The sequence below is a fragment of the Perissodus microlepis genome, chromosome 13 (genome assembly GCF_051167445.1).
Source record: "Perissodus microlepis isolate ML-2025 ecotype Zambia chromosome 13, ASM5116744v1, whole genome shotgun sequence".
Classification (NCBI taxonomy): Eukaryota; Metazoa; Chordata; class Actinopteri; order Cichliformes; family Cichlidae; genus Perissodus; species Perissodus microlepis.
The window spans coordinates 12,057,508-12,083,083 of NC_140473.1; the positions used below are offsets into that span (position 1 = coordinate 12,057,508).

The following is a 25,576-nucleotide window of genomic DNA, read 5'->3' on the forward strand; positions in this document are numbered from 1 at the left end:
ACTATTTTTACATCTCATTCTGATTACTCTCTGAGAGGAACATCTGGAGCTCTTGGGTTCAGTAACCCTTGCAGAACTACTTCATGTGACAAATAAGAAATGTAATTCTCATATCATTTACTGTTTCTTTGCCTCAACATTTTATAAACACAACAAAGACAGTGGTTTGTTCCAATAAATGACAGTGCCGAGTGTCTACATGACAAACAGTGTAAATTGTACTTATCCGCCTGGAAATAAAGTTTAGAGAGAAAAAAGAAAAAGACCTCTGGGCGCCAACAGCATGGCCAACAACAAAAGTTGTGTTTGGGTCACGTGATTCCCACATTATAGTATGCTAACTCATCATTGGACGAGGCTCTTGTCCACGCCCACAACACCCCGTGCTTGTTTCCCGCGAACGACTTGCGTTTGCGCCGTGAAGCTCACTAGCTATACGGTAGCTGGTGCAGAAAGGTTGGGGGTGGTTGTCGTTGGAGTTATTTAAAATACAAACACAGGGAAACAGACTTTCAACTCGCACACATGGCGAAGCAAAGCTCGCTCTTTAATTTCTTCACTAAGTCTCCGCCGCTAGTCGCCAAACCGAAGCCGAGTCCCTCTCCGGAGGAGGCAGACCTGCCTTCCTCTATAGAGAAGTCCAACTCCTCTCCGAAAGAGCAAGCACAACAGACTCCGCAGCAGACAAAAGACACCAACAAAGCTAAGAAGGAAAGTAAGTCCAAGCCAGCGAGCGGAGGATTCAAGAAACTATTTGGCGACAAGGCCCAAACAACCAAAGAAAGGTGAGTGAGTTTGGGAGCCGTGTAGTTGCTGGAGTCGGGTTTCGTACAGTTTTCCTTCCCTCTGCTAAAATTGTTTGCAGACTGGTGTTTGCAAACACCAGCGTAAGTTCTCTTTTTAAATTAAGGTATTAAGACCGCTTAAAATGAGAGCTGACAGAAAATAAATAAAGAAAATGTAGTGTGACCTTTCCTTTGTGCTACGGACACGTGAAATTGGGGGTGACTCGAGCAGAACAATGCTGGCTGTTGGGTCAAATCAGTGCTAATGCCTGTATTTATCAAAGTGCCATCTCAAGTGGGCACCACACCCCTACCCACGATAGTGGGAGATGATTTTTGACATGTGGCCGTGTGTGCTTTTAAGATCAAAGGATTTGCAAAACCGAGTTATCACAAGTGAATTGCAACTGCTTTTGTCTTTCCTGCACCTCTGTTTTACTATTTTAAACTGATTATTATATTTAAGAGGGCCATGTTGGACTAATAAAGGTCCAAGCTGGTGTTGTGGTGTTGCTTTTTCACTCCATTCAAGAGATCGACTGTAACACACAATGAGTCACGTTTAAAGTTAATTTTTACAGCATTGAAAGATGTGTGAAAGTGTCTTTGCTCTTTTTATCCTCAGCAGCCCTCCATGCTTATTCAGTGCTGGTGCCCTTGTGTGGGCAAAAATGGAAGGGCACCCCTGGTGGCCGTGCATGGTGGTACCCCAGCCTCTGACTGGGCAGGAGATGAGGGGCCATGGTCGTGACCAGCGCATACACGTTCATTTCTTTGATGAACCTCCAACAAGAGGATGGGTCAGCTCTAATAGAGTCAGAGAGTACCAAGGTTGGTTGTTCCTAGTTGCAAGTGCATCAGTGGCTTGCATCCATTTTGGGGCCATTGTTTGCTGTCTGCTCAGAGTAAGCTGGAATTTCTTTGTATGATTTGCACAGGCTCTGACAGCAGTGATGCTAAACCTGGAGGAGTCTACTTCTGTGGCAAACCTGTAATCCGTCGTGCAATGGAGCTGGCTGATGGAGTTATGTTTGACAGCCCAGAAAAAAGATTAAAGATACCTCTCTGCACGGACCCATCTGATGCAGAAGAGGATGATGATGATGAAGAAATGGAGGTTACCCGATAATTTCTGAATATAATATTTCACCAGTGTGGTCATGAAGTCTAAATTCTCCTGTAATATTAAAAGTAATGTTATTCCCAGGGCAGCAGCCTTAGTCGCATGGTGTAATTATCAGCTTATCATTACTGGTCAGTAATGCAAGTTTTTTTTTTTTTAATTTATATTTTATTCTTTTTTTCCAGCTTGACAGCTTAGTAGTGACTGATGAAGAGGGCAGTGATGAGTATGAAAACAAAAGTGAAGCCCTGAAGCCATCCAAAGTCAGTACACGTTTATTCTGTGCATTAATAGAAAAAGGAAGCAAGGCCAAGCGCCGTCGCATTATTGCGGCCTCAGATAGTGACGGATCCGATGAGGAGTTCAAACCAGAACACGCTGCGTCCAGCAGTGAGGATGAAGAGGAACGAGGGGAGGAAAGCTGTGGAGAGAAAGAAGAGAGCACCGAAAAGTCAGACGTGGAAAGCCCCATCAAGCCTGCCAAGCGCAAACGTCCTGCAGAAAAGTCGGCTAAAACAAAAGCAAAGACACCTACTGCTCCATCTGTTGCACCTAAAAGAGCTCCAGCAGCAGTTGCAACTGACACAAAATCTCGTTTGTCAGCCTTCTCTGCTCCCGAGAGCTTTGAGAGCCAGGCGACTGGATCAGGCTCCACTGCAGGGGCAGTTTGGGATCATGAGAAACTGGAGTGGTTGCAGGATGGCAAGAGAAAAGACTGCAAACGGCGGCGACAGACAGATGATGACTATGATCCTAGCACCTTGTATGTGCCAAATGACTTTATGAATCAACTCACTCCTGGTATACGTCGGTGGTGGCAGCTCAAATCTGAGATGTTTGATACAGTGATTTTCTACAAGGTGGGAAAGTTTTATGAGCTCTACCACATGGATGCTGTGATTGGAGTCAACGAGCTGGGACTGACATTCATGAAGGGGACTTGGGCGCACTCTGGTTTTCCAGAGATTGGCTTTGGACGTTTCTCAGATGTACTGGTGCAGAAAGGCTACAAAGTGGCTCGTGTTGAGCAGACAGAGACCCCAGAGATGATGGAAGCGCGCTGTAAGACAATGCTCAAGCCCACTAAATTAGACCGTGTAGTGAGAAGAGAAGTGTGCAGGATTATCACACGTGGTACCCAAACCTACAGTGTATTGGATGGTGCTCCTTCAGAAAGCCAGAGCAAGTTCCTTCTGAGTTTGAAAGAAAAGGCTGAAGAAGAAAGCTCCGGCCGCTGCCGCACATATGGAGTCTGTTTTATTGATACATCAGTCGGTTGTTTTCATGTCGGTCAGTTCTCAGACGATCGTCACTGCTCACGCCTGCGTACGCTCATAGCACACTATGCCCCCGCTGAGGTGCTCTTTGAGAAAGGAAACCCATCTGTTGAAACTCGCAAAATACTCAAAGCCTCTCTGTCCTCTGCTCTGCAGGAAGGACTTAACGCAGGAACACAGTTCTGGGATGCTCAGAAGACTCTGAAAACCCTCTCAGAAGAAGATTATTTTAAAGAGGCAACTGGCAAGGAGGAAGGGACTGGGAGCAGCTTTCTCCCCGCTCTTCTAAAAGAGATGACATCTGAGAGTGATTCACTGTGCCTTACTCCTAAGGAGGGCTATGAACTAGCACTGTCCGCTTTGGGTGGATGCATTTTCTACCTGAAGAAATGCTTGGTGGACCAAGAGCTGCTCTCCATGGCTAACTTTGAAGAATATGTCCCAGTTGATGTTGAGATGGAGAAAGCTGCAAGACCCGCCAGTTTCTTTGCCAAGACTCGTCAGCGTATGGTGCTTGATGGAGTGACTCTGGCAAACTTGGAAATCTTTCAGAATGGGTCAGGAGGAACAGAAGGGACACTGCTGGAGCGTTTGGACACCTGCTCTACTCCGTTTGGAAAGAGGCTTTTGAAGCAGTGGCTCTGCGCTCCTCTGTGTAACCCCACATCTATCAGGGACAGACTGGATGCAGTGGAGGACCTGATGGGAGCTCAAGCCCAGGCTACTGAGGTTTCAGACCTTCTAAAAAAACTTCCAGATCTAGAGCGCCTGCTGAGCAAAATCCACAGTATCGGGACACCTCTGAAGAGCCAGGACCACCCAGACAGCAGAGCAGTTCTCTATGAGGAAGTGACCTACAGCAAGCGCAAGATAGCAGACTTCCTCTCAGCACTGGAAGGTTTCAAAACGATGCAGGACATTGTTTCTCTCTTTGCTCCAGTTTCAGGCGAGTTTCGTTCCACGTTGCTTTGTCGAGTTATCAGCCTGAATAGCGAAAAGAACGGCCTCTTTCCCGATCTCTCTGGTGAACTCAAACGCTGGGACACTGCCTTTGACCACCAGAAAGCCCGCACTACTGGAGTAATAACCCCCAAAGCTGGCTTTGACCCGGAGTACGACCAGGCTCTGACTGGAATCAAGAACTGTGAACGAGAGCTGCAAGATTACCTGGACAAACAGAAGAAGAGACTTGACTGTAAAAGCATGTGCTTCTGGGGAACTGGGAAAAATCGCTATCAGATGGAGGTTCCTGACAGCGTCTCGGAGAGGAATATCCCCGACGAGTATGAGTTAAAGTCTACAAAGAAAGGCTGGAAGCGTTATGTGACAAAGAAGACTGAACGGATGTTCTCAGAGCTGCAAGGATTTGAGGAGAAGAGAGATGCTGCACTCAAAGACTGCATGAGGAGGCTCTTCTATAACTTTGACAAGAACTACAGTGACTGGAAGACTGCTGTGGAGTGCATGGCAGTGCTTGGTAACGATCCTTTTTTAAATTTTTTTTTATTTTTTTAAATTAAAAAGCTTTTTTTTTTTTTTCTTTTAAACAGCACAAAAGTTTTTTTCATCTTCTCGATTCGATGTGTAATTTGTGTTGTTTTGGTTTTCACTACACCGGTCTGTTCTCAGTACATTTCCTGCAGATGTTACAGAGAAACTGTCATACTATGTTTTTTAAATAATGATGTTGCACCAGTCTGAGGGCTTGTTAGAAGTAAGTTCATTTATTTCACAGCTTGGCTAAGTCTCTGTTTCAGGGAAATTCTATGTTGATGTTTGCAGTTATTTAGATTATTGCATAGTTTTTGATTTCTGAAAGTGTTTGTACCACTGGGACACGTCCCAGCCGCAGATTTGGTTTTATTAATTTTATTGTAGCAAAGCAGACCTATAAGACATGCATTAAATATGTGCATTTTTTTTTAGTTCTTAAATGTAAATAATTAAATGTTCAGTACTTCTTTTTTATTTATGTCCTTTTTTTGTCCCCAGATGTGCTGCTGGCCTTGTCTCGCTACAGCCAGGGCGGTGACGGGCCTATGGCCAGGCCAGAGGTCGTGCTTCCCGAGGATGATGCCCAGGTTGCAGCCTTCATCGACCTCAAGGGATCCCGTCATCCCTGTGTCACCAAGACCTTTTTTGGCGACGACTTCATTCCTAATGACATCTTCATTGGCTGCCCTGGCACCGGTGAAAATAGTGAAGATGACAGTCTGGCCTCTTGCGTCCTCGTCACAGGGCCAAACATGGGTGGAAAGTCTACTCTAATGAGACAAGTGGGTATTTTTGACTATATGTATAAATGTATACATACAATTTCATACGTTTTTTTCCACAGTCTACATAGATGGTGTATTTGCAGTCTCAGTTGGTCCATATTAAGATAACGTGCTGCTCTTGTTGTACAGTGTGGACTCGTGATCATTCTTGCCCAGCTGGGTTGCTACATTCCAGCTGAGAGCCTCCGCTTCACACCAGTTGACAGGGTCTTCACTCGGCTGGGCGCCTCAGATCGTATCATGGCTGGTAACATCAGAGACTCTTAACATATTAGGAATAATGATCTGAGCTTGTGCTTCATGAGCTGAGCGTGTATTTTCAACTCTGTGCTCTACAGGAGAAAGCACCTTCTTTGTGGAGCTGAGTGAGACTGCCAGCATCCTGCGCCATGCCACTAAACACTCACTTGTGCTTCTGGATGAATTGGGTAAGCATTTATTTAGTTTGCTTATTCACATGATTGGTGGATAGCATAGACTGTATTCTCAGCACAATATTGTTGTGGTGTAATCACTGAGCTGTGAACTGCTTGCAGGAAGGGGCACAGCCACATATGATGGCACAGCAATCGCCAGCGCTGTTGTAAAGGAGCTTGCTGAGAAGATCTGCTGTCGCACTCTCTTCTCTACACATTACCACTCCCTGGTGGAGGACTATGCCAACAACCCTGCCGTGCGTTTGGGCCACATGGTGAGTACAGCAATGCTAATCACACTTGATACTCGACAATGCAAGGTCATTTAGGACTGTAATAAAAAGACAAATTTATATACCAATTAAATAGTACATTTTGCAAGGAAATGAATCCTGAAATAAATAAATGAGGCTATATTTTTATACATTAATGTCAAATATAACGCTTAAATGATAAGCAAATTATTGCATTCTGTTTTTATTTAAATTCTTCACAGCCTTGCAGCTTTTTTTGTTTTTTAATGGGTCTGTGTGTGTCTTTAGTGTGTGTGCCCCAAGTATCCAGTATTAGATTTGTTCTTGCTTTCAGGGTGCATTAATGAGGTTATGTACAAGACAAATGAAAGCAAAAACTTTTAGTGCGAGACAATGAGTTGAGCAGTTTGTGGCTACATCTGCTCTTCGAGCACAGCTGCATGCCTGGAGCCCTAGCCGCAACCGGCAGCTTCCTGCTCTTAACATTTTGCTGTTTTAGTAACATGGTGCAAAAAATTGTAAGGTTTATTGTAGGGTCTACCTTACAATATAAAGCCCCTTGAGGCAACTGTTGGTGTGATTCGTCACTGTATAAATAAACTGAAGAAATAAAGAAATTTTGAACTCACCGGAATTTGATCGTTTCAAATTGTGCACGACAAGTTTCACACAATTGCTCAGACACCGATATTTACGGTTTGTTAGTCTGTGTTACTTTAGTGTATCGTATATAATGTGCACTATGGTGGCATTACTGTAAACAGCTTTGGTATGCGAATTTCTGTTATGAAACCTCAGGTTGAGCCTTTTAGTTGTCAAGGCATGACAACTGAGGGAGGGATAGGACCTAGAAAATGAAGTCATAAATTGGATGAAGGTCTTATTTAGTTCTTATCAACTCATTAGCAAAAGTGTTTAGTCGGGTCATAAAGGAGGATGGCAGCTCATTTCTGACTTTTTACCACCAAAATTGCCTCCTGCTGTTCATTAGGGGGAACAGCAGGAGGCAATGATTTATTTTTCAAACCCGGAGGATTTACTAGGTTTTTTGTTTTTTTTTTCTTTAATGCAGTTGGTTTGTGGGTTTTAAGTATCATGTTTCCCTTTCGCCCCCTCCTTCAGGCGTGCATGGTGGAGAATGAGTGTGAGGATCCAAGTCAAGAGACCATCACTTTCCTCTACAAGTTCATAACGGGTGCGTGTCCTAAGAGTTATGGATTCAATGCTGCTCGACTCGCCAACCTACCAGAGGAAGTTATCCAGTCAGGACACAGGAAGGCCAGAGAGTTTGAGAAAAGCACCGTCAATCTCAGACTTTTCAAGTACGTATTATTGTTTCGCATCAGTTATTCTGCGGATTCTACAGTGACACACAATGCTGATCTGTTAAAGTCAGAGCATGGTTACTTATGTTCCCTCCTGTCCCCTCATGTAGGAAGCTGTGCCAGTTTGCTGAGGATGCTACACTGGACAGCACCCGTTTCACTTCCCTCATTCAACTGCTCAGTACTCTGTAAAATGTTGTTAAAAGTTCAATGCATTTTTGTTTTGTTTTGTTTTCTTGTCATTAAAAAAACACTACTGAATTGATCTAATAAAGTTTATTTTTAAAAAATGACAATGTTTCATCTAGGAAATTAAACCCTTTTAATTCACGCTAGCGCCTACATAACGGTTATTGAATACTTCACAATATATTAAGTCTAGATGTTATGATACATGCATACATTTCAGTCTGTATGAGAACCCACAATCACCAGTACACATGAATTGGGGGAAGGGGGCAATAAAACCAATAAAGCGCTGTATATAGATACTTGTCTCAGCTTCAGTAGAGTAAAAGCCTCTTTAAATTCTCCAGCAACATTGGCAAACAATGGAAAAACGCATCAAAACTTATGCTTTCATAAGACTGCTCTTTCATTTGGAGGACAAAGGAAGCCAGAATTTGTATCCTAATGGGCTGTTAAACAGCATCCGTGCCTGCGATGGTAGCGAAAAAGACACCTGTGTCTAGATTACCTACTGAACTGAGATCGATTCACAAAGTAACAGACTAAATGGCATCAGGTCATTTATTGTCAAATGCTGACCAGGGCCGGAGATTATTAAAAAGAAACCTGTATTAATTAGCTTATCATGGGTTAATTTCCAATCAAGATGCAGTCACATGTAAATCTGTACTGCCTGGTCTTTAATTTAAGTAATGGTGACAGGCCAACAGATACTAAACCAAAAAATATGCATAGATCATGTAAAGCAGACTGGAATATCAACAAACACAAGAAGATATACAAGTCTTGTGAAAGCACAATTACACATCTAATTTTTCTGTATTGCAAGTGTAAAGGAGTCAACATTGCTGGAGAAAGTGTTTAGTGTTTTCCTCTCTTGTCTCTGATCTCTTTCACAGAAAGAAGTTAGATACTGCGACATGAGTATAATTACAGCAATTCTAGGGTATAATAACAAAAAAAAAATTAAAACACATTTAATAAAATAAAGACATTCAAGTACAGTAAGATTTTTGCATGAAAATACAAAACTACACAAAAAAAAAAAAAGCATTAAAATCAAATCTCAACAGTTGTCTTGAAGAAGAAAAAAAAAATGCTGAAGTGCTAGGTCGTTTTTCCCGTACATATCATACGAGCACGTCGGTTGCCCAGTGATGGAAGCATTGTTGTATTTGGGGGCTTTTGCCTTTTCATGAGACGAGCTGTAGCCTCTTCTGACTGACTCTCCATGTTGGATCTGTACACTGCAGTATCTCATTCATCCGCTTCCCAAAAGCAGATAAGCCTCGGTGGATTTTGTCCAACTCTCACCGGCATCATTTACTTGACCAAATCAACAGACCTACAAATCCCGAATCAGTTGCTCTTCTGCTCTGTCCCACTGATGTCATCTTTTGTCAAAAAAATGTAAGGAAAAGAAAATGTGAGGCATCCATAATCACCTTTTTCTAAATGTCTCCTTTTAGAATATCCGAGTCGCAAGTCTTTTTTTGTTTTACTTTTTAAAGTCACTGTATATTTTTGCCAAAGTGAATCTGTGTTTTAGTTTGGAATTGCTCTTCCACGGCACAATTTAAAGTGTCTTATACGTCCATTACTGCTGAAGCGCAGAAGCACCTCGGAACTTGAGCTCAGTTGTGCTGCAGTGTATTGGACTCTATAGGGGGAGCTGAGTCATACAGAGTGTCTGTGTCATGTGTCGGCTCTCCTGCTAACGTGCAAGGATTTGACAGTGTCCCAGCACCACAGTCACAGAAGAATCTGTAGGCAGAGACGGAGGAGAAAAAATAATTATGTTTGGTCCCCGAAAACAGAGAAGAGAGCACATTATATTGTATTTAATATGCCTCTATGCATCTGTGACTAGTAAAAAATTAAACAGTGTAATCAGACCCCAAGCTTCTTATAAGTGAGCATGCACATTATTCTCTTTACCATCAGGCAGACTGACTAGTTTTGTTTCTCTTCATTCAATTCCTCCTACCACTGTCTGTATCTTAGCCAAAATCTGCTTATTTGAATTAATTATCAGTGCACTTAGCAGCAAGCTATTTGTCTCGGAGATGGTATCTCTACATCAGCAAATAAAGATGTGGCAGGTTAAGCCAAGCTTGCATTATAAAATACACTGAAACAGCAGTGATCTGCTGCAGCTTATTGATATCCACCATCATGAGAAACACTGCTGCTGTTTTTCTCTGCTGTGTGTGTATGTGCGCATGTGCGTGTGCCATGCAGGGAGAAAGAAAGAGCAGCAATTCTTAATTCCTTGTTTTGTGAATGCTGTGTTCTGCTTCTGCACTTTCACTCTGGTCTAAAGTGGGGAGCTTCAAAGGAAGGCACCAACAAGCCAGTCTGTCATCCATTTACATCCAGGGTGTATTTAGTTTGTTCTGTTTACTAGCATGCATCAGTCAGACTTACCTATCGTGTCTGATGAACTCTACATCATGTCCTTGGTGACACTTCTTGATACAATTCACGCAAATGGCGTTGCGGTCTGTTGTGTTACAAGTGTGACACCTATGGAAACCCAAGGTGTGTTTTTTTTAACAATCACAAACAAAAATAGCTGAGGTTATTTTTGAGTGCGAGAGGTGAAAAAAAGTTTACCTGTAAAAATCGTGCATTGGGTAGCTGGTATAACTTGAAATCTTGTACAGGCACTGACCTCTGCTCACAGCTTTTTCAATGGCATCTTGATTGTTCAATATTTTATTATCTGGAGGAAACGGAAATTTGTATGAGATGAGATTTCTGCATTTTTATTCAATAATATTTAAAAATCTTTGCCCCAATACTGTACCTTTCATTGTAACATTGACACCAGACGCAAGAAACAACCCCCCAAAACGATTGTTGAAGATCTGATTGCCCTCTAGAGTCGCCGTGGCATGGTTGGTGATTTCAATACCTAGTTTTACATAAACAAATAAGAATAATCAATTTACAAAGACACAGCGATGTTGAAAGTCCACAATAATTAAATTCAAGCATCTCATCATGAGCTATTAAAGCTAGCGTGCATGCATTACCCACCTGCAGCGAAGCCATCAAATATCCTGTTTTTCCGCAGTACTGGGTGACTGTTGGTGCTAATGAGGACCCCCGCTTGGGCATTTCTGAAAATGTCATTCTCCTCTAGCAAACCTAATAACAGAAAATGGACTTTTAATCTGACAATTCACTAACATACCAAAAGATAGGATTACATTAATTTAGGTCTGAATTTCCTAATATTATAAAGCCAAATTAGATCTACACTGCTTTTAACCACTTGAATATTTACTCCACTTCCTTTCTGTAATGAATCGGTTACCTCTTCCTCCGTTGAATATACAGATCCCGCCATCTCTACCGTCGTGGATTTTATTCCTCCGCAGAGTGGGGTTGCTGTCTGTCTTTATCCACACACCTGCCATTGCATTGTCAAAGATCTCATTGTCCTCGATGAAACCTAAGCCTAGAGAACATATACATTGATGTTTTGTTATTGAGGCAATATTGTTTAAACAGTATATTAACTATGACAATAAAGAGAACAATAAGACAGAAAAATCTCCTCTTCTCACCTGAGTTGTAAACCAAAATGCCGCCATTCTGGCCTCCCCAGATCTTGTTCCGTCTGATCTTAGGATTGCTGCCCGTCCTGGGGAGGGAGGACACAATGGAAAAGTGAGCAGCTGCTTCAATACCACTCTACCAGACCACCCTAACATCAGGACATCGCTCAGGTGAATCTTGCTTATGTTACTTGTTATTATTTGTCATGTTACACAAACCTTATCTGAACTCCAGAGTACATGTGATTGTAGATATCATTGTCTTCAAGCACACCATGGCCATTGTCATAGAAGTAAACTCCAACCTGTTAAAATGGCAATGAAAATATATTGGCTTTCATTTAGTGATTCATAATGTGCTTGTACATAAATCTGGTTTATTCCTTTATCCATCTTCTTTTAATTCACAGGATATCAAGTTGGTCTTAGATGGAACTTTGTGATCTCATGACATCAGAATTATGACCATTATGATCAGATGAACAATATACATCCCTCTAGGTGTACTAACTAGCCTGTGATCTGACCTGCTTCCCGCTGTGTATCCTGTTCCTCCTCAGCACTGGCGTACTGCCCGTTGTAACCCACACTCCTGCCAGTGTGTTGCTGTACACCTCATTCTCCTCAATGACTCCTTGTCCTTTTTCATGCTGCATGGCACAGAAACAAACGGTTTCACCTCATAATAAAAATAAGAAACCTGGAATGAAAAACCCTTAAATATGCAAAACAATATTTTTAGAAATATTTACCACATATATTCCTCCATGTTGGCCATCATGAATCTTGTTGTGCCTGACAATAGGGCAGCTATTTGTCCTGATCTGGATTCCTGCCAAGGCGTTACCATAGATGTCGTTTCCTTCAATGAGGCCTCGGCCATCACCAAAAATATAAACTCCACCTTGGTTACCATTAAAAATGGCATTGCCCCTGTTTTGGACAGAACAACAAATTTGAGAACCTGAATAATTGGATAGATTTGAATGCTGACCTGATTTGAGCTCAAGACTTTCAGTTCATACTGACCGTATTGTGGGGTCGCTGTTGGAAGTGATCCACACGCCTGCAAAGTTATTCGCAAAGATCTTGTTTTCAATGAACTGGCCGCGACCCTTTTCATGCACGTAGATGCCTCCTGTCTGACCATGATGGATCTCACAACGAACCACTGTCGGATTGGCGTATGCCTTCACCTCAAAGCCGGCTATACGGTTCCTATGGATGTTACAGCTCTCAAAGTAACCCTGGAAACAGAGAATAACAAACCTATTATAAGCCCATCAAAGTGGTTTTTAGCTTATATGTATAAGTGCACCATCATCATGTTGTTTTATGTGTTTCACCTAGTTTATCTGCACTAGTGTTATTTGGCTACTACATATTGTACATTTGAATTTCTTCTCATACAATTTAGTGGCTGACAAACATACACAACATAAAACCATCAGTAAAGTGGATCTCACCATGCCGTGGTCAAATGTAAAAACTCCCACGTCTCTGCCGTGGTGGATGTGATTCCGTCTGATGATTGGGTTGCCGTGGTTTTTCACCCAGATCCCAGCCAGAGCGTTGTTTGAAATCTCGTTGTCTTCATAGATTCCCTGAACGACATAAAGAATTGCATTTAAAATAAACCTACTCGTCCCCAGCTGGCCCTGATCCTTTATGTAAAACCACAGTTTATCCTTTTTTGCCTTCGTCTTATCAATGGCCAGCTTCTTCTAATGGGAAGTTCTTCCTGAAAAGCTACATCACTGGTTTGAAAACACAGCTTTGGCAAAATTGATCAGAATAAAAGGAGCACTGGTGTAAGGCTCTGAAAACAAATGGCAAATCTAAATAACATAATTATAGTTCTTGATTAAAAATAGCAGCTTTTTCAACCAATCCTGTTAACCTAAACATCTGCAGCAATACAGCAAGAATTCTTTGGTCATTCCAGTTACCTACTTTCTAAGTGACATAAAGGTGAACGTACTCTTTCACTCACAAGATGTATAATATTTTTCTTTTGTTTTTTTCCTGTCAACAGATGTATGTGTAAATCATTTGCTGGTAGGAAACACCAAAGTTAATGTAGCAAGTTAAGTTTTATTGTGCATAAACCAAACAACTATAAATCTCCCTGCCCTGTCAGTTATTTGTATGCAATTACATGCTTTCAATGCTACTCAAGGAGACAGTTTGGCAAGAATGTGTTCATTCATTTACATTTGCCAAGGAGACTAATTTGATTCTATAGGTGTGTTTTGCTTCCAGCAGATGACCAGAACCACACAATCAGAAAAACAAGCAAACAAACACTAGAAACTGGGTCTAAGGCCTGAACTCTCGCCTCGCTGAATGACTCACTCATCACAAATACATGTATGATTATTTGGACATGTTTAATACTAACTTTTAGCACTGTAACCTTATACACATAACAGAAAATAGCAACAAACAAAATAATAGGTCAGCTGTAAGTCTGCTGATTAGTTTCCATTTTTCCTTAACCTTATAGATAAAAGACTGATGTCTGTAGACTGGACTTAGACTTGTGATGGTATTCACATATAAAGCCAAGCAGGAATGTACAACTGTGATAGATGCACGTCACTGACGCTGCTGTTCCTTTAGCTCTAGTGAAGATGTGAGACTGCTGGACACGCTCAGCAGAAGCTGACATATGCATTTGAGTTCTATATTTAAATAACATGAAAAACAGGTGTGCATTACCTGTGCATGGTCAGTGATGTAAAGACCAACATTTTCGCAGTCACTGATGTTGCAGTGCTTGATTGTGGGACAAGCACCCTGACCACTGACACACACTGCTGACCCCACTGAAACAAGCACGACAATGATATATTAGTCCACAAATGTACCTGTCAAAACAAGCAACGAAAACAATCTGTGCGCCATCATGGAAAAAAAAGAAAAAGAAAATAACACTTCATCACAAACACATAAACACAAGACCTAGGTAATTCTCAGCCATTTTATCTTATGAGGAACCAAAAACAACTTTAGTTTCTGTCAAATGCTCCCACTGACCCCTCTGAAGGCCTGAAAAGTCAGATCTAAACAAAATTACCTGTGCACGTGCTGCGTATGATGCAGTGGTCAATGATGGGGCTGCAATTGACCGTAATCTCCAAGCAATGGTGTGCATTGTGGTGCTGGGCGGATTTATCATCAGGATTAAACTGCAGGAGAGAAAACTGTTAACGTTGAATGTGACTGACAACAGTAGCTAAAACAGGACTAACATACATACAACATGGGGAAAAAGGAAACATTTACTGTATATGTGAGGAAAGAAATATCAGAGTCATCTCACCCTAATGGTCATGTATCCAACATAAGCATCTTCTGAGCCTTCCATGAATACAAACGTAGAGTCTCTGGTATTCTCAATGATAACTTTCTCTGCTACTTTTCCAGGAGCTGCAAAAAGACCAGACTGGTTTAATTAGAGACCAGACTAAACAAGGGTGCACTGAAACCATAACCATGACTACAAACGCACTTACCAGCCCCGATCATTGTGATAGGCGACTCGATGTAGATCCATTCGTCTGTGTAAATACCAGAGTGGACAAATATCAGGCCGTCAAAATGAGGCTCCTGACCCCCTCCAAGAGCATCTTCAATGGTGTCATAGTACTGGGGGAAGGAAAAAGAAAAAAGTAAGAAAAGAGAACAGGTCAGATGAATGACCGCAACATTAAAGTGGAATATTTGTTTGTTTGTTTTTTTTAAAGTATGTAAAAATTACACTTACAAACATGTTATCTCTTCCTTTGTATCTGGCAGGATTACTGTAAAAGTGTTCTGCAAAGCCTGGTTTTACATGTGCGCCTTTATACTGGGGGAAAAAAAGGGAAGAAACACTACTATTATTCATATGTGGAAGAAGTAAACAATTACAAAAGGATTGTGTAATGACAAAGATGGAGGAACAAAGGGAAAAGAGACAATTTTGCTGAAGGGAAAAGAAAATACTTAAGATCAGTGTATTACAGAGAAAATAATTGTAAACACTATTTCCATCTTAAAAAACATCCTCTTCTACGCTTTTATTTCAATACTGAATGTCACTTTGTGACTTCAGCTATGTCCACACTGGTAGAATTTACATTAGCAAAAAGGTCACAGAAGAATCATTCAAAGATTCAACAATGACCTAGTTTCTGTCTCAACACTGCCTTTAAAGTTGCTCAATAATGCACTACTATATAAAAATTGGATTACATGTACAAGAAGGTTCTACCCAAATGGCCCCACCTCATTCCCTTCAATTTTCTGATTAATATTTCAATGATTAAAAAGGTTTTATTGTAAAAGTATTTCTTAAAGCATTTTAGATAATGTGGTTTTCATGGACTGCTTCATTTAGGACTGAAGCTCTGTAAACATTATTTAGGTCACTTTAGTCTGAAACCAATGCTACTACATTGTATTTCAGTAGTTTCCATACCAACTGCTGAAAACTTTCCTTCCACGGGTTTGGCTGCTCATATTCTTCTGGGTTTATCTGGTAGAATTTCCCTGCCTCGGGGTGCATCATGGGTCGCGTGTATTCAAAAACCTCCATGTACAGCCTCTTCCTGAAATGTGAAGGCATACCAGGAGTTTACATCCTTCGATTTGTCAGAATTCCTTACAATACAGAAGTCATTGTTTGGCAAAAATGTGATGAACACGTTTTTAAAAAAAGTCACATCCACAATATAATTGTTGATACACTGGACCACTAGCAAAAAGACTGCAACATTATATGGTGGCTGGGCTACTTTCATTTGTTATTATTAGTAGTATTAATACAGACTACTGTCCTTCTGCACACTAGTAATGATGAGCCAGCACCCAAGACTCGATGAAGAACCACAGAAACAATTATACAGTGTATGCGTGCATGTGTGTGTATATATACATTTATATTTTATTGAGGCATTGAAGACAAACTAATGCAGTGGGTGCTCAAAAAGTGCTTGTTCTGAATAGACTGCAGCTTACAGCATGAGTGGGTTATTGAAGTCATTTGTGGCAGAAGAGAACAGTGTGTCAGCAAAATACACGGCTGGTGCTGGTTGCCAACATTTAGCTGCAATGATTCAACAACACAGGCCGCAAACTGCAATCCAGATTTTTTTGGTAAATCGTGTCCACACTTCTGAATCCATCCACTCAACAAAGGTGAATGGTTCACGTGGCATCGTGAAATGAAACGACGCTGTATCGATTAAAAAATAAATTGTTCCAATGATGCATGGGAGGACAACATTAAGCCAAAGTGCTCATCCCAATGACTGCAAGCTCAACAGTGTATGTACCGCAACAAATCAACCAAGTCTGAATTACATTTGTTCTAAAGAAAAGTAAAGCAGTGACACACACCCACACATCTAATTATTAAAGATGGCTTGCTCACAACATAAAATGAGATTTCTGTTGCTGTTAAATCAACAATAATATCTGGTTTCTGCTGGATTCTTAACATGTAATCAACAATTAAAATTTAGATTAACCACATTAACAAACGCTAATTTAAAGTTAGTAAAGGCTAATGGCTATAGAAAAAGGGTATTTTACCATGTTAAAATAACCGTAAAAAAAAAAAGGGGGGGGCACAATAGATACCACAGGATGTTTTGTCATGTCTCACCAGAGGATAGGGTCATTGGCCAGCTCACTGAAGCGTTTGCACACACATGCTGCACGGCACAGGTCCTGCTCCAACAGGTATGAGAAGATCTTTAGCACCACCTCATCTGGAAGCTTCTCTTGCAAATATTGCTCTGCTGGAGCTGCTGGGAGAAAGACGATCACTGAATTAGACATGCATGTAATGATTTTCCAATTCCACACATAAAATCAATCCTCAGTTTTTGGGCTATGGTTTAACTCATACAGACACAGCATATTCATCTGCATAACAATATTTTTTTCATGAAACAAAAGATAATGGGCCATGGCTTTCTCATAATGCAAACAGTGTTGAGCTTTTTGCCAGCTTAGAAATTTGATCTTTTTGTCATTTTACTTCTCTGTTAATTGTACACATAAATAATCCATTTTTTAAAAATGTATTAGCTCAGCCTCTAAGATGATCTGCTCAGTAGCAGTCACCGTTGTTTGGAGACTGTCGATGACCTAGAAGTACTTTTAGTTTTAAACACAGATCATGTAGAACAACAGTATGCACAACATAAAGACATTCTGACAATTGTAAAGGCAGAACCAAATGCCATCTAACAAGGCAAGCATTTATTTGGGATGCTTTGGCTGGAGCAACATTATATAAAAAAAGACGCCATACACCACAAATAACAGACTTTATACTTTCCAAATGACAAATTTATGGAGTTGCTTCACAATTTTAGCAAAGACATTTTTAGAGAGATTACTCTAAAACATCTTTATACTATAACACAGTCATTTTCCCCAAAATTGCCAATCATAAGAATAGCTAGGATGGACTGAAGAATAAAACTGTCATGTTAAATCCACCAAAACATGAGTAACTGCCATCGGTTCACTAAAGTTTATACCATAGTTTCTTGTCATATATTATTTTTAAATTAAGCTAGAGATGACATAAGACCCATATAACTATGCCATAACAAGTCTGTGTACCACATAGGCCTCTGGTACTCATAATGTTTCAAACCCCCAAGAAAAGATATAATCATAACATAAAAGATTTAGTAAAAAGAAATATGACACTCTGTATGACATACTAACTATATGACAGACTAACAGACTAAATGAGTTATAACTTGTTCTTCTCCAACTGCTTGCACAATTAACCCTCACAAGCTGCAGGGAACAAACAATTTTGAACATGCAAGTCAAAAAATGTCTTCTTACTTACCTGGTAAATCTTGACACTTTCCAGAAACTCTGGGACGCTTAGGTCGGTGTCCAAAGTTTTCTGTGGTTGAAGTGGAAGCACCCTGTATTTAAAAAGTCGTAGAAAATATTTAGAAATGGTATGTGCCTCAAAATTAAATTAACATCCTTTAGGCAGTTATCCATCTCTAAAATTCCTAACAAACGTACCTCCATGCTTGGCTTTGTCGGACACACTGTTCTCTTGGGTAGAGACTTTCTTCTAAGTTGGTATGGACTATTCTGGGCTCCAGGACCGGATTCTTCTGCAACCATATCTGCAGGAACGTCCTCATCTGAAAAGGTGGAAGATAAAACCAATGATTATTTACAGCTCAACATATTAAACCAATACAACAGATAAGCCTGTGTTGATGTATTTTCAACAGATTTTTCGGTGTAACATTTTAGTATGCTCATTAGGAAAACTAGTTTAAAACTGAAAGTCCAAAGAAACCAAAGACCAAAAGAAACCAAAGAACAGCATAATCTTTTTCCTTTTCACTCTGCATGCATTTACTTAACCTATGTGGTGTAGCTTTCTCTGCTTTAAAGCCCTGAAGCATGTGTCTTTATCTGTAAATACAGACATTAATTTGCATGCATGTGTCAAACATTTGGTTGAACAACAGGCATGACTTCACAACTTTAATTCATTGTTTAAAAAAGAACAACAGTACAGATTCAGCTTCCTTTACAGCATTTACCTCACAGGACAAAAGCCAGTAAAAAAGGTTGTTTGACTATTACCTGGTGTGTGAAGAACAAGCTGATTACAAATCCTATCAACAGGAGATTCAAATAATTGGAAAATTGAACTAATCAGAATATGAACCCTCAGCTAAACGAGACACACAGTATGTTTATAAGCCTATTCACCAAGGTATGATGAGTTGATAGCTACCCCAAATCACTGCTTGTTGCTCTGGTTTCAAGGATAACTCTCACTGGCTACTAGGCCTGTAACCACTACAAACAGTCTGTTAGACCCTGCAGCAGAAAAAGCATGCTCTCATATAAAGCTGCAAAACTGACAAAAAGCATAGGTTCTGCTGACTTGTTTAACTAAAACATAACAGACACTATCATGGGGAATAGGCAAAGCAGCTGTTGGGTATCTGTTATCTACTATGCCTTGCCCAATTCATCTACTGCCATGAAATCACAACTGAGCTACACTGCAATTGTGGCCATGAATAAATTAACTGAGAAATAGAGATGAAGTCAAGTAATCTAAGTTATTTTTATTAAGATGAACATGACGGTTTAGTTTATGATGCTCTATTTTGTAAACATTAACACATCCAGTACATCTTAGGTTAACTGCCAATTGATGCTGTGAGCTCAAACATCACAATATGAGATTAGTCCAACTGTAAATCAGATTAAAAAACAAACCATTAATGTGGCTTATTGGTGTCCCTCAAGACCGATCGGGTCTTTGCTATAGCTCTTTCAGGCATAGCAACTGTGATTAAATAGCATCCTTTGCAAGGAAATGTTTATTTTGGAAAAATAAAATCGCTGGTGTTACACCGTCTGTTAGACAGTGCTACTGTAACAACTAAAACATAATGTGACTAGCCCAAATAAACGAAATAGTATTAACTACTAACCTATCTCGCAATGCCATGTTACTGTTATAATGGACATGAAGTTTTTAGAACGACAGGACGCAGACAGCTAGCCAAACAGGCTAATAATAACAGCTAAACTAGCACAGGCTAGGTTAAATTAGCATGCTACGACAACTGGCAAAACCACTTTGTCTCCTCCCCTGCGTTTGTTACCCATAGAACCAGCAAACCGATGTTTATCACATGTCATTTTCTATATTAATCGAATCTCATATAACACAAAACACAGCTAAACACCAGCGCGAGGTGAGAAAAGCAAAAGAAAGGCCGACTCGGAGAAAAAAAAATCTAGCAAAACAAAGCGCGGCCTGAATGCTAACTACAAACACAAAAGCATCGGTGTTTCCTGGCTGCATAGCGACCCTTGGTGATCGCTCTTACATTCACAGCAACCAACTTTACCTTAATGTGCGCACATATAAACAACAAACAAACGACAGGCGTAACTGCCCAAAAAACAAAACACGCAATTCAACCCCAAAACCAGCTATATTTCACTCCAGTAATGCTAACACTCGCTGAGCTAGCATTACCTCTTTCCTGGTGGTTCCTCTCCGGCTGCACCGGGCGCGGCCTCGATACTCGCCTAGGTCTTCTGCTAACGTTACTTGCTCTGACGGAGTTCATTTGGGGTGTTGGTAATCTTGAGGAAATATCGAAGCCTTCACAGCAGAAGAGGCAACGCCGAGGACACCGTCTATGTCTTTTTCGTCAGCATTGCACAATCTGCCATCTTTAGCCGAGGCTCCCGAGAAACGTATCGCGGTGTGTTAACTCCCGTTTCCCCGCACTGGTATTACGTCTAGCCCCGTTCTACTGTAGCAGGAGGAGCCATAACAGACGGGCACAGTCCGTCAGGCCTCAGTCACATCACATGGGAGGACCTCTCGCCATCACGTCGCCTTCCTCGTTCAAGGCGGTCTATTTAACAGTGTTACTTTAGCCCTTTAGAGCCCAGCCTTTGGAGCGTCTATCATGTGAGAGTCTGCTGTGAGAAACAGCCAACCTCTTGATGTGGGTAGTGTAGTTAAAGTCTACATTTGCGACATATTGTACTAAATACAATAATTACAAGTATCATTTACTCAAAATACCCAATAAGGCAGATCATAGCACTGGTTATATTATGATAGTTGACCACCTGACATAGACTACATAAAAGACAACGAATATAATTGCTCAAGTAAGAAGATAATTTCTGCACGTGGATTAATAAAGCCTCTCATCATTATTATTTATTTACCTCATGAATAAACTGAGTTTAACATTAAAAGCACAAACTCCTGCAGGGATTCAGATTGTAAACATCGGTAGCCCACATCTTTTGAACCAGTCCTGAAACCAGTGTTCCTCAGCTTATCAACATCTGTTGATTTTTATTTGTAAACTAAATTATGAAAGTTGGACTTCTGCTAATGAGGTCTTCGGTAAACAAAGGAGAGGACAAAGTGAAGCCTTTACAGAGTGTTTGTTGAGTTTACCAGGATTAATAAATCTTGTTACCTCAGAAGTCAGTTACTCACTTGTCAGATAAACCTTTCACACTTTGTGTAATCCATATTTTATTTTATTGTAACAGGAAGCTTGACTTACACTTTATAATTGGTCTGAGCAAAGGCTAGGTTAAATAAGACAATAGTAGCCTTTAGCAGCAACATAATCTATGTTGTATAATAGTAATACAGAATCAGACCTATGGACATTTTTTTCTACATTTGAAGTTTTGCATGTTTTGCCACTGCAGGTAAAAATAAACTGACATACCATTACAAATTAAAACCTGGCTATTTGTCTGTTGGTGGTGCTATTCAGCAATACCAGAGGGCTGCTATGACTTGAGTTTAAAAAATATGTGTTTAAATGTGTCACGTTTGCAACACATTTAGACAACAAAACACAAACGTTGCCTATTAATAAATGTAGACATAAAATAAACAATGCAAAATACAATATTGTATTCGCTTGTATGACAAAGGCAAAAGTTTTTCAGATTAGGCTCCTAATTCTTTTCTGTTGTGAAGTGTTTGATCTCATATTGCCAAGGTCAAAAAACAACTTTCTCAATGATTGAGTCTTATGATGTATTTAGAAGAATCTCCAGATTTCAGTCAAGGGCATGTTCACAGGTTCAGTCAGTGATTAATTTTACATTTACACTTTTTTGTGCTGTACAAATTGCTAAAGATCACGTTTTTGTCTTCAGATAAACTAAATTGACTCATTAACATACAGAAAATTTTTCATTTTGTGTGTGTGTCCAAGAAATCTTTGTCATATGCATAGCTCACTGGCAAAACAATTATTATTAATAATCATTAAATTATTATTATTGTTCTGCAGTTACATAGTGAAATATGAAAAAGTGCAATTACATCACAATTACATAAAAGCATGGGATTCAGATTTAGAAGGGATTAACGTAACTGGTCTAAACACTATTACATTTTCTAAGTACAGTATACATTATAGTGAATAAACATTTTAATGCGTGCTTATTAAAGGAGCAATCCATAATTTTTCATCATCATTATTCTCACCAACACTCATATTAACAAAGCAATGATCATTTTTGATTTGATTCAGTGGTTTTAAAACATGGGTTTCTGCTGGGATTTGTGTAATTTGATTCATATCAAGTAAGGCTGCAACATGCTCCTTTAAGTCATTCAGTCTTTCACATGCTATTCTTAAAGAGTGTTTTATGTTTACTAGTACAGGACTTGGTTTGATGCTGATCCCCAGAGAAGGGCTTCATATTTGTAGCAATACAGAGAGAAAATAAAATGTTTTTATTCAAAATAAAGGTTTCCTTTTCTCTGTTATTGAGCCTGTCAGTTGTGCAGCTTAGCGCAGCTCCTCTCAGCTGTGTTACGTGTGGACCTTTTAAATGTTTGTTGAACTGTAATACTGGACTTCTCTGGCCTGAAAATCCACTATCACGCTCAAACGTCATGTTTTTGGTGAATAAACTAAAACCTTTGAAGAACCTTTTTTATTTTCAAATGTGCAGTATCTCATTAACGTCTCCTCTGACACAACTTTTGTCTATAACACAGTTGACAAAGCAATGGATTGAATGTTTTTTTCCATTTAAATCGCTCAAAAATCAAAGTGTAAGATTTGCAATTAATGGATTTTGCACTCTGCTCTTTTTTTATCTTTCACCTTTTAGTTGACATAAAATCTGCCTCTAATTAAAATGTAAAATGAAATGTAAATTTGGCAGACAGTTTGAAGACACAAAAACAATACATGTGTTTATCTAGCACATTCATTTAAGATCTCTAAAAATTAACCCCAGGCTGTACATGACGCTGTCAAAATGCAGGTGTCCACATGGTGCTTAGCCATGGTTGGCTAGAGTAGCTATAGAGTGGCTGCACTTTGCTACCTGAGGGTCAGTGAGTCATGAATTGTGAGGCCATCTGTCCAAAAAGCTGTAGTGAATTATGATCCTATACCCACAGGAAAATCCAGCAAGAAGCCTTGAAACACAGGAATCAGGGATTATGGAATTGCTAAGCTCTGAATCCTATAGTTCTAACATTTACGAGAGATGGTGACATGTGTGGTTGCCCAAATGCGTAGTATAAGATTATGGATAGAGGAGAATAATCTTAATTTACTGATAGCTGTCTAAAATCCAGAGTTATAGGTTGTACATGTGAAATCTTATGATATGACAGAATGCATTCTGTGAATGAAGGTGGAGTTTGCTCTTTTTAATTTCTGTTGTTTTTTCATATAGATTTTTTTTTTAAATTCAGTTTAGTATCAATTAAGAAAGTTAATATTTAGAAAAATCAGTACATGTATTTTTGAAAGCAGCTGACTCTCCTTCTGTTGTAGACATCAGGAGCCTAAATAAACACGTTCATCAATGCCTCATCTGGCAGACTGTAATACAATTTTTACCAAACTAACAGATACTAGAACTGAGGCTTTTTATTTTCTATTTTAATTCTATTTCCACAAAATAGTTTAGGTTTCTTTTTTTTTTCTGTTTTTTTTTCTTCCAAAAGTCTATATATTATACGTTAACTAAAATGTTTTTTAAATTTTGATTTTAGTTAACTATCATAACCTTGGTTGTGAGTGTAGCAAAGGAACTTGCACAGTAGCTCGATTGTCCACTAGATGTCTCATTTTCTCTACCTTTGAGAATTCACTATTTAGCCTCACAGGAAGCCTCCATGGTCCACTTACTTTTTGTCTCCATTTTTTGTCACTGCTTTGCTTGTTAACATTTTTTTCTTCTTTTTTTTTCCACAAACTTCCCAGGTGTGTGTGAAAATGTGTATATATATATTTACTTTTCAGGCACCTCAGAGCACTACCATGCGTACGGTGTTGTTTGTGTCATATAGAAGAATTATGTTCTCTGATAGTCTTTTCACACTGCTCAATGGGTTGATTATGTAAACATTTGCTTGTAGGATATCAATATGTGCCTGAGGTGACAACATTCTAATTAGCATATTTTTTCTGCTGTTCTAAATGAATACCTCTCCACTGATTAATCAACTACCTACAGAAAATGAGTCACAGTGAGCTGCAAAACTGGGTCTGCCCTACAACTGGAGGTGGCAGCATCCTCAGAATGCCTGTATTTACAGTATCTGTATTTCTTGTTTGTGCATCTGTCTGGTTTCGTGTTGACTTAGCACCAGGACCACTTGTGAAGGCTTGCTGCTGTGCTCTCTGACTTCTCTGCATGTTTATCATCTGTCTGATGAGTTTACTGGTGATCGACCGCATGAATGGAGTCTCTCTGAGATTCTTGTTTTGAACATTGGAACTGTTGTGCCATTTACTGAAAGTTCTTACTGTGGTAAAAAAAAAAAAAATTGTGTAATTTATTGATAAATCTGCAGCTATCTGCAACTTGAAGGCTTAGTTAAGTTGATTAGTTTGTCTGAAAGGACAAACTGTTGACCTGTGTGTTCACTATGCAGTTGCTGTTGTTTTCTGTTGATACGATGCTTGGACTCTGTGTTGCTATGGCCAGAAGGAACATTTTTCTCTCTGTCTTACATAATCTTCATTTAGTGCATTTTGTACTTCTATTTTTCATACGGGATCAGCAGTCCTTTAAGAAAATATAGACAGAAAGATGACTTCACCTAAGCCGGAGTCATGGATAGCCTAACTGTCAAGATTTTGGTTCTTCTTTGACACTAATCTGCTGGAGATAGGACAGTGAGGCACATGTGTTGGCTTGGTAACCAATCTAGTATCCAGTGGCAACAGAGGTCTATTGAATGCTGGGCAGCTCTACATTGGCTGGTGTGCCCACCACTCTCCTGTGTCACCAAGTTGTGGAGGCATATTCATATAGGACCCTGCAGCAAAGGTAGGTTAGTGCAATGTTCACCTCGTGGGCCAACATTGTGTGCATGTGTGATCAGATATAGGTCATCCCTGTGCTGGTTTTACAAATGCTCTTTTTGTTGAACAACTTAACCAGCCTGCAGGTGGTAGCACTCTCTCTGTCTCACTATGTCATTTTCTCAATAAGGTGCACTTGCTTAGTCTATGTTTAAGTCCTTGTTTCAAATAACCTCTCTTCTTCACATCACAGCCTCTCTTGAAAACACGCCGAACATGTTGTCTTGATTCTCACTCCACGTCTGAAGGCATCTGCAGGCGCAGAGGCAGACACAACAGGATAAGCGTCTTTGTCTCAGACGCCTGTCTGTCAGAGATCCCCACCCACCCACCCCTCACACACCTCCCTTTCCCCCCCAGCCTCCCATCTATTTGGGCGGCTGTTACAGAGAGGGCAGATGGCTCATTACCATAAATAGGACAGAGAGAGAGAGTGAGCAAGGGGGCCGTGCACACCA

General features: G+C 40.1%; 2 protein-coding genes across 4 annotated transcripts; one reads left to right on the plus strand and one right to left on the minus strand.

Annotated features, from left to right (window-relative positions):
• The first annotated feature begins 395 nt into the window (after window positions 1-395).
• On the plus strand, window positions 396-7,755 carry msh6 (mutS homolog 6 (E. coli)). Of its 2 annotated transcripts, none has more exons than XM_084948426.1 (10): window positions 396-785; window positions 1,411-1,616; window positions 1,724-1,902; window positions 2,094-4,662; window positions 5,178-5,461; window positions 5,594-5,711; window positions 5,803-5,892; window positions 6,001-6,155; window positions 7,257-7,456; window positions 7,570-7,755. In XM_084948426.1, exons 1-10 carry the CDS (start codon window positions 526-528, stop codon window positions 7,649-7,651), a joined length of 4,143 nt encoding a protein of 1,380 aa, XP_084804552.1. In that variant the 5' UTR covers window positions 396-525; the 3' UTR covers window positions 7,652-7,755. The 2 variants fall into 2 exon arrangements, with proteins under 2 accessions (XP_084804552.1, XP_084804553.1); XM_084948427.1 differs by having other exon boundaries at window positions 1,414-1,616.
• Window positions 7,721-20,647, minus strand: fbxo11a (F-box protein 11a). Of its 2 annotated transcripts, none has more exons than XM_084948429.1 (22): window positions 20,264-20,647; window positions 18,265-18,389; window positions 18,077-18,158; window positions 16,868-17,009; window positions 15,680-15,809; window positions 14,984-15,067; window positions 14,733-14,865; window positions 14,540-14,646; window positions 14,294-14,405; window positions 13,936-14,042; window positions 12,681-12,818; window positions 12,244-12,461; window positions 11,967-12,147; window positions 11,742-11,864; window positions 11,434-11,519; window positions 11,224-11,300; window positions 10,971-11,114; window positions 10,691-10,801; window positions 10,458-10,565; window positions 10,265-10,373; window positions 10,076-10,174; window positions 7,721-9,412 (listed from the first exon to the last, which is right to left on the minus strand). In XM_084948429.1, the coding sequence occupies exons 1-22, from the start codon at window positions 20,355-20,357 to the stop codon at window positions 9,283-9,285; spliced, it is 2,640 nt and encodes an 879-aa protein (XP_084804555.1). In that variant the 5' UTR covers window positions 20,358-20,647; the 3' UTR covers window positions 7,721-9,282. The 2 variants fall into 2 exon arrangements, with proteins under 2 accessions (XP_084804555.1, XP_084804554.1); XM_084948428.1 differs by having other exon boundaries at window positions 16,868-17,012.
• Between the last annotated feature and the right edge of the window lie 4,929 nt (window positions 20,648-25,576).